The following is a 14,745-nucleotide window of genomic DNA, read 5'->3' on the forward strand; positions in this document are numbered from 1 at the left end:
AACTATTGTAAAATAGATTGTGTCTGTAAAATGTGTATAAGATGTATAAACTGAAGGTGACAGCCTAAGTGTTATTGTTTATTAGTTTACTCCAATTGGGGGAAGGGTGATAGGGTTTGCAGGAAATAAAGGTATATTATTACAAAAAAGTATGTATATCTATGTAGGTATGTGTATGTATATACAGTGAGGGAAAAAAGTATTTGATCCCCTGCTGATTTTGTACGTTTGCCCACTGACAAAGAAATGGTCAGTCTATAATTTTAATGGTAGGTTTATTTGAACGGTGAGAGACAGAATAACAACAAAAAAATCCAGGAAAACGCATGTCAAAAATGTTAGAAATTGATTTGCATTTTAATGCAATGATAATGCATTTGAATGGCCACTTTCACTATGTTGTAGAGCACCTCACAGGCATAGTACCGCAGTCTGCTGTCTTGAGTCATTAAAGCAGGTGAGTACAGGATCAATAAACTCCTTCAGGTACAGCCCAGAGTCCTGTAAGACACATATACATGAACACACACAAGGATGCAAGCACAACTTATAATTTCAAAAGGTGAGTCTTTTAAAAGACAGTCTTCTAAAAACGTTTACTTCCAGTAGACTCAATGATTACAAACAACCCAGTGTAATGTGCTCTAATGTGTATGTAATCTTGATGCCCAGAGCGATGGAGCATGCTGCCAGGCTGATGAGGTCTCCTTTGCGGCTGTGAGGGTGCTGGGACAGGGCAAAATCTGTGTCCAGGATCTGGATAACATGTCTGATCTGGGTAGAGTTGTTCTGAACTCCCTCACCAGTCTGTGGATTAAGGCAACAGACACAGGTTATGCTCATGTACACAAACAAAATGTCTAGACAGATGAACACACTAAAATCAGAGTAGACTTCCATCCTGGTCCTGGAGAAGCACATGGTGAGCAATGCAGGCTACTGTCTTAGCCCAACACATTTGCCTCCTCCACTGATCAACTAGACCTAACCATCAAGTCATTGAGTTTAATCAAATAAAGCCTGCTTACATGTCACACAAATTAAAATACAAGGACAAACCAGTATCATCTGCCTGAAAGAAGGCATGTGTCCCCATTTTTAATGTAACTTTCAAGTTTGCCTCCACTTTCAAAATCCAAAGCAATTCATCATTTGATGACAGTTAGTCACGTGGTTTCATATACACACGTCAGTTAAGAAAAAAAAAAGTGTTATTTACAATGACGGCCAACCAAATATATATAATATATGAAATAAAAAAAATAAAAAAAGGACAAAACACACATCACAACAATTTCTCAGGAGATTAGTCAGCATATACATTGCCTACATCCAAACCCATGCAATTTGGATGTAGGCAATTCTAAAGAGTATGTGTCGTGATGCTCACAAACACTTCCTACTCAGCTGAGTCATACAAACTGTCAGTCATGTAGACAGACAAACAGCCTAATTTTGGGTGGAAAAATACATAAACGTTTTAGAAGGCTGTCACCTCGAGTGGCCTAAGGCACTGCATCTCAATGCAAGAGGCGTCACTACAGTCCCTGGTTCAAATCCAGGCTGTATCACATCCGGCAGTGATTGGGAGTGCCATAGGGCGACGCACAATTGGCCCAGCATCATCCAGGTTTGGCCGGGGTAGACCGTGATTGTAAATTAGAATTTGTTCTTAACGAACTTGCCTAGTTAAATAAGTCAACATAGACTTCCACCAGAATCATGTCCAAGGAAGAAGACGTACATTTCAATCTCTAGAACAGCAATCTTCCTCTTTTCATAGAGCTCGTCTGGAGGCAAAGGCGAGAAGCTTCTGTGTTCATTTTCAGAGTTGTTAAATGGGAACTTGACAGCTCGGGTAATAATCAGGTGCACGTTTTTTCATAAACTCGCCCTAAATCTATTTTAATAACGATACTGGTCACTTAAATAATGAAAATAACGAATACAATCATTTAAAATCGTAAGACTCAAACTCCATATTTTTCAATTGTATATAACGCAGACGTTTCCTACGTATTCTGCTTATGTTCAAATGAATCGCATTTTCTCCTCCAAATAGAACACAAGCCAAATTGAATACACGACATTGTAGCCAGCATTCTTACCGAGCAGGGGATAGGTGCAGTGGTTTAGGTGATTAAAGTGTACTTGCTAGTTAAATTTACCCTATAACCCGGCGATACCCAAACTAAGAATAGCAGGATTCGAAGCCGAATTATATTTCAAAGCTATCTTTTAAATTTTTTATTGTCATAACCTGTTACGACTGCGCGTGGAAAGTAATTGTTTTCGTCGCGACGATAGCTATTGACAATATGCAGCGCTTCGTCCTAACAGGCTTGCTCATGTAGCCATACTACCCGGCTCGCATGACTTCCTTGAAGGGCGTCTAGTCAAGCGCCGATCTGGAGATCTGTTTTGAACAGCACGTGCAAATAAATGTGAGCGCTGTAAAATATGTGGAATGACGTCTCACATAGGCAACGCGCACACACGCATAGAAACGTTTCACTACATTATCTAGAGTAGACAACTCCCGCGTTTACATTTGAAATTGGATGCCACTTGTGCAATTCACGTAATCACTAGCAGGTTTCCATCTAATTTGCGACATATTTTCATGCGAATATTCTAAAATGTGCTAAAAAAAAATTGTAATTCCCACCAGAAATGCATTTCTATCAATCGGATTTATTGCGGATAAAAGTCTGTGAGCGATGGTGTAAAAATTACTTTTGTCATTAAATTCCCATTTTCAGTTTGAAAAATACAAGTTAAATGGGTTTCCATCGATGGTTTTGTCACAAAAACTGTTATTTAGCAAATGGGGTCTTGGCACATGAGTACCAGACAACAGCTCATAAATACAGTTCGGGCAGGCTCACTACATTATGAAATTACGTATAAGAGCGATGGTCGGCCCAATTGAGGTTGTATGTACATGAATGTATAGTTAAAGTGACTATGCATATATGATAAACAGAGTAACAGCAGCATAAAAAGAGGGGTTGGTGGGGGCAAACAATGCAAATAGTTCGGGTCTTATGGCTTGGGTGTAAAAACTGTTGAGAAGCCTTTTTGTCCTAGACTTGGCACTCCGGTACCGCTTGCCATGTGGTAGTAGAGAGAACAGTCTATGACTGGGGTGGCTGGGGTCTTTGACAATTTTTAGGGCCTTCCTCTGACACCGCCTGGTGTAGAGGTCCTGGATGGCAGGCAGCTTAGCCCCAGTGATGTACTGGGCCGTACGCACTACCCTCTGTAGTGCCTTGCGGTCGGAGGCCGAGCAATTGCCGTACCAGGCAGTGATACAACCAGTCAGGATGCTCTCGACATTGCAGCTGTAGAACCTTTAGGAGGATCTCAGGACCCATGCCAAATATTTTTAGTTTCCTGAGGAGGAATAGGCTTTGTCGTGCCCTCTTCACAACTCTCTGGTCGTGTTTGGACCATTCGAGTTTGTTGGTGATGTGGACACCAAGGAACTTGAAGCTCTCAACCTGCTCCACTACAGCCCCGTCGATGAGAATGGGGGCGTGGTCGGTCCTCCTTTTCCTGTAGTCCACAATCATCTCCTTAGTCTTGGTTATGTTGAGGGATAGGCTGTTATTCTGGCACCACCCGGCCAGGTCTCTGACCTCCTCCCTATAGGCTGTCTCATCGTTGATCAGGCCTACCACTGTTGTGTCATCTGCCATCTTAATGATGGTGTTGGAATCGTGCCTGGCCATGCAGTCGTGGGTGAACAGGGAGTACAGGGGACTGAGCACGCACCCCTGTGGAGCTCCAGTGTTGAGGATCACCGTGGCAGATGTGTTGCTACCTACCCTCAGCACCTGGGGGCGGCACATCAGGAAGTCCAGGATTCAGTTGCAGAGGGAGGTGTTTAGTCCCAGGATCCTTAGCTTAGTGATGAGCTTTGAGGGTACTATGGTGTTGAACGCTGAGCTATAGTCAATGAATAGCATTCTCACATAAGTGTTCCTTTTGTCCAGGTGGGAAAGGGCAGTGTGGAGTGCAATAGAGATTGCATCATCTGTGGATCTGTTGGTATTTATAAAATTGTACCAGCATTTCCTGTTTCTATCAGCCCAGCATTACTTAAAAAAAGAAATAGTGTCAGGTAATTCAGCCACATGAAATGGTTGGATGGAAACTTGGTTAGTGTTGCAAAAATGCATAGGCCATATACAGGAGTGTGGCCTATGCTATCCGCTGGTGATGACTAGGCCTACAGCCCGCCCCGTATAGATTCAGGAAAGGCAAGATTGCTCCATTTTATCTGAAGAAAGTTTATTTAAACAAGTCCAAGGGACAAGGGCTAAGTTAACTACTTTATCAATATTTTTAGTGGGGGGGGGGGGGGGTAGTAGCCTAGCAGAGCAATAGCCTATGCCTATTCAGACTAGTAGGCCTAGGCCATCTCCATTGGAAGACCATAAAAAATTGAGACAAACATTGTGAAAAAAAATTACCAAATTATCAACCTCTCTATTAAATCCTAAAGAAACTTTACCACTTTGGAAATGATTGCAATTAGCATGCAACCATAATGTTAACAGGATGCTAATACGTGGAATGAAAATGCTAATGCTCACTTTTTAAAAACAGACCAAAAACCTCTCAACTAATGAGAAGTTTGTAATAAAGCACTTACAGTTTGATAACCAATTAACATTGAACGGCGAGGTTTCAATATGTAGGAGACAGGCCTCGCCCAACTAACACCTGAAATGTTCGTCAAAGCGGAGGAAGCCATGTCTCTCCCTGCAATGTTCGGTCTTCTGATTATGGGGGGGGTTCAGCAATTGACTGGAGAAATGAGGTTACTGATAGGCTGGGAAAGATGGGGTGACTTCATTTCTGTGCTTGGCCAATGAGGTTACTCGATGGAAGTTGGGGCGCTCCGAGGGAAATTAAGGTGCGTGACTGGGGGTAGGCTTATTCGCTCAGATACAAATTAAACAGGTGTTTTACATTCAGGTAATCACCTAGGTCTATGGTAATTACTGCTCCAGGCCTTTTGATCTGTTAAGTATATAAGGCTACATTTTTTGTGTGTGTTCTTCAGACAGGACTATGTTACTTTGACCTTCCAGTAATTTGAGTCAGTACAAAAATAAGTAAATATATTTTGGAAACAGATTGCAAATAACCGATGGCGCTCAAATTCAACTTGAAGGTGTGTAGATACTGTTATGCTTGTATTGAAACAAAAGGACACATTTAGAAACTACAATGTAGAAAATGTGTTAAATGTTATGTAGGTTAATTGCTGTGGAATTTACCAGGTATTTTTGGTCCTCGTGGTCATTTTCTGCTGTGACTGTGTCCTTGGTGAGAAACATTTGTCTTTTTTTTTTCTATAGATTGCCAGTATTTACTTGATCATTTTGTGAGTGGCCTCCATTGTCATTTTTTTTCTCTCAGGAATATGTAATGTCACACACTGCACTGACACAACCAAGTGTTTGATATCCCTCGACAAAAGCAACTGCAAATGTGCTGTTGGCTACTATGGAGACCTGTGTGACAAAGGTTTAAACATTTTGGTAGACCAGAATAACTACAGTAGTTCTGTTGGAATTTGTTCTAAAACTGTATTTCTTTTAGTTGCAACCATCAATGTCATGTGTGGCAAAGACTACATTACTATCATGGTGAAGGAGGACTTTTTCCAGTATTACAAAGTACCGGTGGAATCTCTGCACTTGAAGAATGAGTCGTGTCGTGCACAAAAGGAGGTTATTTCTGATGTCCCATACTACATAGTGCGGATATCAAAGGATCAGTACATTTCCTGTGGCGGTAAACCACTGGAGGTAAGTATGATTCATCCCACATTTCACATCCTTTGATAATCCTGTCTCAAAGGCCTAATCTCAATGCTCAACACACTGATCTATAGTTGTCACCTGTCATGCACTGATTTTGAGGGCAGAAGTTCTTGCCCTTACTATCGCAGTAAGTCCAAGTGATAACTTATTTATGAAGCTGGAAGTTTGTTTTTACTGGCATTGTGCTTTCTCTTTTTACAACAGAAAAACATCACTCACATCGCATACGCCTTAACGCTCATGTCGGCCCCTCAAGTTTATGGAAATATAATAAGAGACCCAATGATAAAAATTGAGTACACGTGTATCTACCCATACATCCGCACTGTCAGTTTGCCGTACCCCATCATCCCCTTCTCTAGGTAAGGCCCACTCTCTAAAATTGACTTGATCACAACTTAATGTACTTTAAAAGGTAGTCTTGGTCTATTACTGGAACGGCCTAACAAGTACTCACTTGAGATGCAATTTGTCACATTGCCTTATTACTTGATACTCAGGGGGTTCCTCTCCAGGAACAATTCTGGGCTCTAGTTTGAGCCTATACAATAGGTCCAGGAGTTATTCTTGCAGGTCTGACATTACTAGGTGTTCCAGCTGGCAGATGGCTGTTGATGGTGTTAAGGGTAAGCAAAATGTTATACTAATCCTGGTTATATTTCCTCAATTCCCTATGTGAAAGCCACCACTGTCTTGTAACCCTCCATGGCTAGTTGCGTTTGGTTGGTATTTAGAAAATGCTGTTTATTTCACTTTTGCCATGTGAAGCAATATGCTGCAATCTTGATTTCAATTATTCTCATTGATTGAGACAGGTGGGTGTCCACCCCAAAAGTGCTGCATGTCATGAGTGACTCAGAAATCAAGCTTTGTGTTACATGACACTCGCTTGTCTGGCTCAATGGGAGAATTGTAGAAATGGAAAAGACGGCGGCGTACATCGCTGTTGCGTTACTTCATTGAGGATAATGTATTGACTTTAACTGGGCATTTTCTAAATTCCAACAAACCACCTGCACCTAGCCATGGACTTTTAGACAGTTGTAGCTTTCATGTGGGGCATTGAGGAATTTTCACTTAGTGAGTGTTGGTAGAATATCTTGCTTACCCTTAACACTACCTAGGTAGCAATGGCTACCCGCCAGCTGGGACAGCTAGTTATGTCGGACTGACTTATAAGCAGGAGTTCTTCCAGTTCAGGTAATGTGGATATGACAAGCATTTCTCTCACAGTAATTCTGTGCTGTTTTGGTTCAGTGAGACTGTGATGCGGATGGGTGAGTTGGATGCCAAGGTGGAGATGGCCCTCTTCACAGATCACACCTACACAGAGGCGTTCCAAAGCTCACCGCTGATACACCTCCGGGACAGGGTGTATGTGGAGATCAAGGTCGTGGAGCTGGAGGATGTCTTCCACCTGAGGGTGAATGATTGCTGGGCCACACAGTCCCCCAAACCCAACCAGACAGACGGCTCTGTTCACACCCTGCTGCGCAATGGGTGAGTGGACAATCAACATTAATCCCTGGGAACATGTACGCCTACTTTTGCTCTTGAAACATGGCATGAACAATTCATTTAGCAAGCTGTGATCACTTCAGTTGAGCTGAAGGCAATGTGGCATGTCATACTAATTGTAACAGATCCAGTGTTAAATTCGATGATGCCGGTCTTGGATTTATTCAACCAAGACACTCCCCCCTCACAGGTGTGTGAATGATGAAACTGTCACCTTTCTCAACACGACAATGGGTGCGAATGGAGAGGCCTCAACCATCCGGTACAGCTTTGACATGTTCCGCTTTGTTGTGCAGCCTCATGACCTGTACCTGCACTGCAGAGTGCGCTTGTGCTCCCTGGATGATGACGAGCCCTGCATTCCTGTAAGTTCACTGGCCTTTGGTGCAGTGGTCTAAGGCACTGCATCGCGGTGCTAGCTGTGTCACTACAGATCCTGGTTCGATTCCAGGCTTTGGCCCAGTGTCGTCCAGGTTAGGGGAGGGTTTGGCCGGGTTGTCCTTGTCTCATTGCGCTCTAGCGACTCCTGTGGCAGGCCAGGTGCAATGCACACTGACACTGTCGCCAGGTGCACGGTGTTTCCTCCGACACGTTGGTGCGGCTGGGTTAAGGAAGCAGTGCGGCTCGGCGGGGTTGTGTTTCGGAGGACGCACGGCTCTCGCCCTTCGCCTCTCCCCAGTTCGTACGGGAGTTGCAGCAATGGGACAAGACTAACTACCAGTTGGATACAATGAAATTGGGGAGAATAAAGGGGTTAAAAATGCTCAAATTATTTCTCTTCATGAAGAAAATGCATTTTCTAAAGTTGGCATGGCATACAAGATTTTGTCTTTTATTAATTCAATCTCTGCTTTACTGCTACAGGAGTGCAAATCTATAAACAAGAGGGCAGCAGTGCGTGGAGACCGAACTCAAGGGCTACTGTCATATGGACCAATCAGGATTGACATACAAGACCGACCCCAATCTAGTAAGGATTTGCTTTATCCTTTGTCTGTATTTCGTTATCTACGTAAGATTGAAATGTATTTTGTTGCCCTTGCTCACTCTACTTGCATGCACATTTTTTTATGATTTTGACATAGACCAGAGGGCTATACTACAAAGCTCAACTTGGGTATGCATTTTTGGTTGAGGCAGTTTCTTTCAGTTTTCAAAATAAGTGGATGTAAGACTTACGCACATTAGCTGGCTAAATCATTGATCCTGCTTTGTAGTATACCCCTCTGGGCTCATGTTGCAGCTAGGGGCAGGGTGAGGTGTTTTCAACAGTCTTGACTATGTTCCAGATCTTCTGCTGATGATGGTTCCTGTGGCTGGCATCTGGGTCCTGGGCCTCTTCCTCCTCGCCCTAATCACCATCGCCAAGGCAGGAAACCGACGACTGTCACAGTTAGCAAACCGCTGACATCCAACAACTTGAATAAAACATTTTTTTTCATTTCTATGACAATTAAATGAGCCACTCTCTGCAGGAATGTTGTGCCTTTGACATTTTATAAACATGTCTTTACCACAGAACTCTGAGCATTCAGCTGTGTAGTTCAATAATGTGGCTGTGGGTTACAAACAAGTTCAAACATGAGTTACTGGTTTAAATCATTAATGGGTTTCATCAAACACCAACTCCTATTATAGTGTCAATCGATTTGATCAAATAGTAGTGATTCTTAGTTATCAGCAGATGGCAATAGGAGCCTTCTGAGGGCTGCTTTGTCTAATAGACTTCACACAGTATGTAGGCTACATTGCTTGTTCTCTCTAGCAGAAAGGCACTGCTCTCTGTATGCTCAAAAGAAAGTGAGTATATTGGACTATCAATCTAGGGCAGCCTGCAAGAGGTGGTTGAACTAAAATCTAACAGACCTTCTGGGTACTTGGAAGTAATTTGGAAGACAATTGTCTTTTGTTTGAGGGTATCCTCCACAATTACATTTAGAGTATAGTACGGATACAGCTTACCACCAAGAACAGAACATGATGCTTGTTGACATTCTTATTTCTCTACCCTTCCCTCATAGGTGTACTTTATTGTGCAGGAAAGCTATTGAAGGGGAAGTAGGTAACATACACTAATATGCCAGAAATGCTGTTTTTACCTTTCGCTCATGTGGGCCATTAGGAACTGGGCATAAATAGAAAACTGACTTGGGCCTTAAATAACCCATGATCACATGTTTGGGGATAATTTCTACCAGTTCTAAACCGAGCTGTTTCGCAAAGATCTGATTTCAGCGCGCCACGACCCAATGCACAGTGGTTGAACTGCGGAGAGAATTTGAACTCAACCAAGGCGTTTGACTATGTAGTCACAGCAGTTCACTCATCGCTTGATGGCAATTTCCAATCACATTGACTGACAGTCAGGGTTACTTAATGTTAGATCCCTCACTTCCAAGGCAGTTATAGTCAATGAACTGATCATAATCTTGATGTGATTGGCCTGACTGAAACATGGCTTAAGCCTGATGAATTTACTGTGTTAAATGAGGCCTCACCCCCTGGTTACACTAGTGACCATACCCCCCGTGCATCTGGCAAAGGCGGAGGTGTTGCTAACATTTACGATAGCAAATTTCAATTTACAAAAAAAAAAACAATGACGTTTTCGTCTTTTGAGCTTCTAGTCATGAAATCTATGCAGCCTACTCACTCACTTTTTATAGCTACTGTTTACAGGCCTCCTGGGCCATATGCAGTGTTCCTCACTGAGTTCCCTGAATTCCTATTGGATCTTGTAGTCATAGCAGATAATATTCAAATTTTTGGTGACTTTAACATTCACATGGAAAAGTCCACAGACCCACTCCAAAAGGCTTTCGGAGCCATCATCGACTCAGTGGGTTTTGTCCAACATGTCTCTGGACCTACTCACTGCCACAGTCATACTCTGGACCTAGTTTTGTCCCATGGAATAAATGTTGTGGATCTTAATGTTTTTCCTCATAATCCTGGATTATCGGACCACCATTTTATTGCGTTTGCAATTGCAACAAATAATCTGCTCAGACCCCAACCAAGGAGCATTAAAAGTCGTGCTATAAATTCTCAGACAACCCAAAGATTCCTTGATGCCCTTCCAGACTCCCTCTGCCTACCCAAGGACGTCAGAGGACAAAAATCAGTTAACCACCTAACCGAGGAACTCAATTTAACCTTGCGCAATACCCTAGATGCAGTTGCACCCCTAAAAATTAAAAACATCTGTCATAAGAAACTAGCTCCCTGGTATACAGAAAATACACGAGCTCTGAAGCAAGCTTCCAGAAAATTGGAACGGAAATGGCGCCACACCAAACTGGAAGTCTTCCGACTAGCTTGGAATGACAGTACCGTGCAGTATCGAAGAGCCCTCACTGTTGCTCGATCATCCTATTTTTCCAACTTAATTGAGGAAAATAAGAACAATCCGAAATTTCTTTTTGATACTGTCGCAAAGCTAACTAAAAAGCAGCATTCGCAAATGGAGGATGGCTTTCACTTCAGCAGTAATACATTTATGAACTTCTTTGAGGAAAAGATCATGATCATTAGAAAGCAAATTACGGACTCCTCTTTAAATCTGGGTATTCCTCCAAAGCTCCATTGTCCTGAGTCTACACAACTCTGCCAGGACCTAGGATCAAGGGAGATACTAAAGTGTTTTAGTACTATATCTCTTGACACAATGATGAAAATAATCATGGCCTCCAAACCCTCAAGCTGCATACTGGACCCTATTCCAACTAAACTACTGAAAGAGCTGCTTCCTGTGCTTGGCCCTCCTATGTTGAACATAATAAACGGCTCTCTATCCACCGGATGTGTACCAAGCTCACTAAAAGTGGCAGTAATAAAGCCTCTCTTGAAAAAGCCGAATCTTGACCCAGAAATTATAAAAAACTATCGGCCTATATCGAATCTTCCATTCCTCTCAACATTTTTTGAAAAAGCTGTTGCACTGCAACTCACTGCCTTCCTGAAGACAAACAATGTATACGAAACGCTTCAGTCTGGTTTTAGACCCCATCATAGCACTGAGACTGCACTTGTGAAGGTGGTAAATGACCTTTTAATGACGTCAGACCGAGGCTCTGCATCTGTCCTCGTGCTCCTAGATCTTAGTGCTGCTTTTGATACCATCGATCACCACATTCTTTTGGAGAGATTGGAAACCCAAATTGGTCTACATGGACAAGTTCTGGCCTGGTTTAGATCTTATCTGTCGGAAAGATATCAGTTTGTCTCTGTGAATGGTTTGTCCTCTGACAAATCAATTGTAAATTTCGGTGTTCCTCAAGGTTCCGTTTTAGGACCACTATTGTTTTCACTATATATTTTACCTCTTGGGGATGTCATTCGAAAACATAATGTTAAATTTCACTGCTATGCGGACGACACACAGCTGTACATTTCAATGAAACATTGTGAAGCCCTAAAATTGCCCTCGCTATAAGCCTGTGTTTCAGACATAAAGAAGTGGATGGCTGCAAACTTTCTACTTTTAAACTCGGACAAAACAGAGATGCTTGTTCTAGGTCCCAAGAAACAAAGAGATCTTCTGTTGAATCTGACAATTAATCTGGATGGTTGTACAATCGTCTCAAATAAAACTGTGAAGGACCTCGGCGTTACTCTGGACCCTGATCTCTCTTTTGAAGAACATATCAAGACTGTTCAAGGACAGCTTTTTTCCATCTACGTAACATTGCAAAAATCAGAAACTTTCTGTCCAAAAATGACGCAGAAAAATTAATCCATGCTTTTGTTACTTCTAGGCTGGACTACTGCAATGCTCTACTTTCCGGCTACCCGGATAAAGCACTAAATAAACTTCAGTTAGTGCTAAATACGGCTGCTAGAATCCTGACTAGAACCAAAAAATTTGATCATATTACTCCAGTGCTAGCCTCCCTACACTGGCTTCCTGTTAAGGCAAGGGCTGATTTCAAGGTTTTACTGCTAACCTACAAAGCATTACATGGGCTTGCTGCTACCTATCTTTCCGATTTGGTCCTGCCGTACATACCTACACGTACGCTACGGTCACAAGACGCAGGCCTCCTAATTGTCCCTAGAATTTCTAAGCAAACGGCTGGAGGTAGGGCTTTCTCCTATAGAGCTCCATTTTTATGGAATGTTCTGCCTACCCATGTGAGAGACGCAGACTCAGTCTCAACCTTTAAGTCTTTACTGAAGACTTATCTCTTCAGTAGGTCCTATGATTAAGTATAGTCTGGCCCAGGAGTGTGAAGGTGAACGGAAAGGCTGGAGCAAGGAACCGCCCTTGCTGTCTCTGCCTTGCCGGTTCCCCTCTCTCCACTGGGATTCTCTGCCTCTAACCCTATTACAGGGGCTGAGTCACTGGCGTACTGGTGTTCTTCCATGCCGTCCATGGGAGGGGTGCGTCACTTGAGTGGGCTGAGTCACTGACGTGGTCTTCCTGTCTGGGTTGGCGCCCCCCCCCCCTCCTTGGGTTGTGCCGTGGCGGAGATCTTTGTGGGCTGTACTCGGCCTTGTCTTAGGACGGTAAGTTGGTGGTTGGAGACATCCCTCTAGTGGTGTGGGGGCTGTGCTTTGGCAAAGTGGGTGGGGTTATATCCTGCCTGTTTGGCCCTGTCCGGGGGTTTCATCGGATGGGGCCACAGTGTCTCCTGACCCCTCCTGTCTCAGCCTCCAGTATTTATGCTGCAGTAGTTTATGTGTCGGGGGGCTAGGGTCAGTCTGTTACATCTGGAGTATTTCTCTTGTCTTATCCGGTGTCCTGTGTGAATTTAAATATGCTCTCTCTAATTCTCTCTTTCTCTCTTTCTCTCGGAGGACCTGAGTCCTAGGACCATGCCTCAGGACTACCTGGCATGATGACTCCTTGCTGTCCCCAGTCCACCTGGCCGTGCTGCTGCTCCAGTTTCAACTGTTCTGCCTGCGGCTATGGAACCCTGACCTGTTCACCGGACGTGCTTGTTGCACCCTCGACAACTACTATGATTATTATTATTTGACCATGCTGGTCATTTATGAACATTTTAACATCTTGACCATGTTCTGTTATAATATCCACCCGGCACAGCCAGAAGAGGACTGGCCACCCCTCATAGCCTGGTTCCTCTCTAGGTTTCTTCCTAGGTTTTTGGCCTTTCTAGGGAGTTTTTCCTAGGGAGTTTTTCCTAGCCACCGTGCTTCTTTCACATGCATTGCTTGCTGTTTGGGGTTTTAGGCTGGGTTTCTGTACAGCACTATATAAATACATTTGATTTGATTTGATTTGAGTCCATTGCACGCAAAAACGAGGGCGCATAAAGATGGCATCTCTCTGGAGAAGCGCTTCTCCGGGGCTGTGGAAACAAATAATGGCCTCAATCGTCTTGCTCTTGTGCAACAGGCTTGTTGCCAATGCGGACGAAGACCCTTTCAACGCATACGTGTGTCCTTTAATGTTAAAATATGGACGTTTTTTATGGTGCGTAAATATGTGGAATTGTGGCAGTCGCCTGATGAATTTAGTTTCCTTTAACTGAAACGTTGCATGACCATGATCTCTATTATCCTGGTGGTAAGGTAATCTAAACTGATCTTGCATTTTATGTGATCTAATGACTTCCAATTTTCTCATCATTGATCATGAGGACATGTGCAGATTCATGGACATATTTGATGCACACATGTATGACCCTTGACCTTTCCAATAATGGCTATTGGGCAACATTCCCACTTCATGCATGGCAGGCATATTATTAGGAGTAATTATGTGTTGTGTAAAAGTTTGACCTCTAGGGTAAAACCCTATTTACATGCTTGTAAACCACAACGTGTTCCTCACCTACTGTACTGCTTATCCTGCAGGCATGTTGTGCAAGATATCCAGATTGAGCACTCTTTCAGTCACCATTTTGGTGGCCTGAAGATGCTTTTCTTTCTTTATTTGTGTCTCTTAACCTCTCTCTGTTTGTGTGTGTGTGTGTGTGTGTGTGTGTGTGTGTGTGTGTGTGTGTGTGTGTGTATGGGTCTATGTGTGCAGGTGTGCAGTGCATGCTTGTTTACAGAGAAAGCATGAGCTCTCTGCTTGTGCTCAGTGGGCCCATTTGTTTTTAAATTCCCCTGTCAAGGCTTTTGCAAGGCAAGCTCTCTGCTGTCTTGTTTGGGTCTCTGTTGTTTCCATTGGATTATCAATGGTATATTAATATTGTACGCCAGACACACGTCTGCTTGTGGCTATATTAATGGTATATATAGTACAGTCGAATTTAGACGGTTTATGTAGAATTTTTGTTGTAATTGACATTGATTAAAATCTGTATATCAGTGCTTTGTTTTGGGTTAAATGCTTACATTCCAAAGCTTTTACTCTTACACCCAATGACGTCTGCTCTATCCTATCATCTGTTGGGCTGACCCTGTGGTTATCTAA

General features: G+C 43.0%; 1 protein-coding gene and 1 long non-coding RNA gene across 3 annotated transcripts in view; one reads left to right on the top strand and one right to left on the bottom strand.

Annotated features, from left to right (window-relative positions):
* Positions 1 to 258: 258 nt before the first annotated feature.
* The window catches only part of LOC145858649 (uncharacterized), a 28,371-nt gene continuing 13,884 nt past the window's right edge, over positions 259 to 14,745 (bottom strand). For both annotated transcript variants that reach the window (XR_014379125.1, XR_014379124.1), the window contains exon 4: positions 259 to 807. This is a non-coding gene — a long non-coding RNA (uncharacterized LOC145858649). The remainder of the gene's footprint in view (positions 808 to 14,745) is intronic.
* LOC106596091 (uromodulin) lies at positions 5,063 to 14,642 on the top strand. The gene is made up of 9 exons (XM_045688352.2): positions 5,063 to 5,185; positions 5,295 to 5,340; positions 5,434 to 5,541; positions 5,617 to 5,825; positions 6,045 to 6,202; positions 7,098 to 7,340; positions 7,549 to 7,723; positions 8,223 to 8,328; positions 8,648 to 14,642. The coding sequence occupies exons 1-9, from the start codon at positions 5,162 to 5,164 to the stop codon at positions 8,764 to 8,766; spliced, it is 1,188 nt and encodes a 395-aa protein (XP_045544308.2). The 5' UTR covers positions 5,063 to 5,161; the 3' UTR covers positions 8,767 to 14,642.

This window comes from Salmo salar, chromosome 10 (assembly GCF_965601325.2).
Source record: "Salmo salar chromosome 10, fSalSal1, whole genome shotgun sequence".
Lineage (NCBI taxonomy): Eukaryota > Metazoa > Chordata > Actinopteri > Salmoniformes > Salmonidae > Salmo > Salmo salar.

What these genes read in the sequence shown, in the direction of transcription:
- LOC106596091 (XM_045688352.2), top strand. Translation starts at nt 5,162, where the DNA reads ATGGCGCTCAAATTCAACTTGAAG. An exon ending in CGCTCAAATTCAACTTGAAG is followed by an intron (nt 5,186 to 5,294) that starts GTGTGTAGATAC and finishes GGAATTTACCAG; the next exon opens with GTATTTTTGGTCCTCGTGGT. An exon ending in TGGAGACCTGTGTGACAAAG is followed by an intron (nt 5,542 to 5,616) that starts GTTTAAACATTT and finishes TATTTCTTTTAG; the next exon opens with TTGCAACCATCAATGTCATG.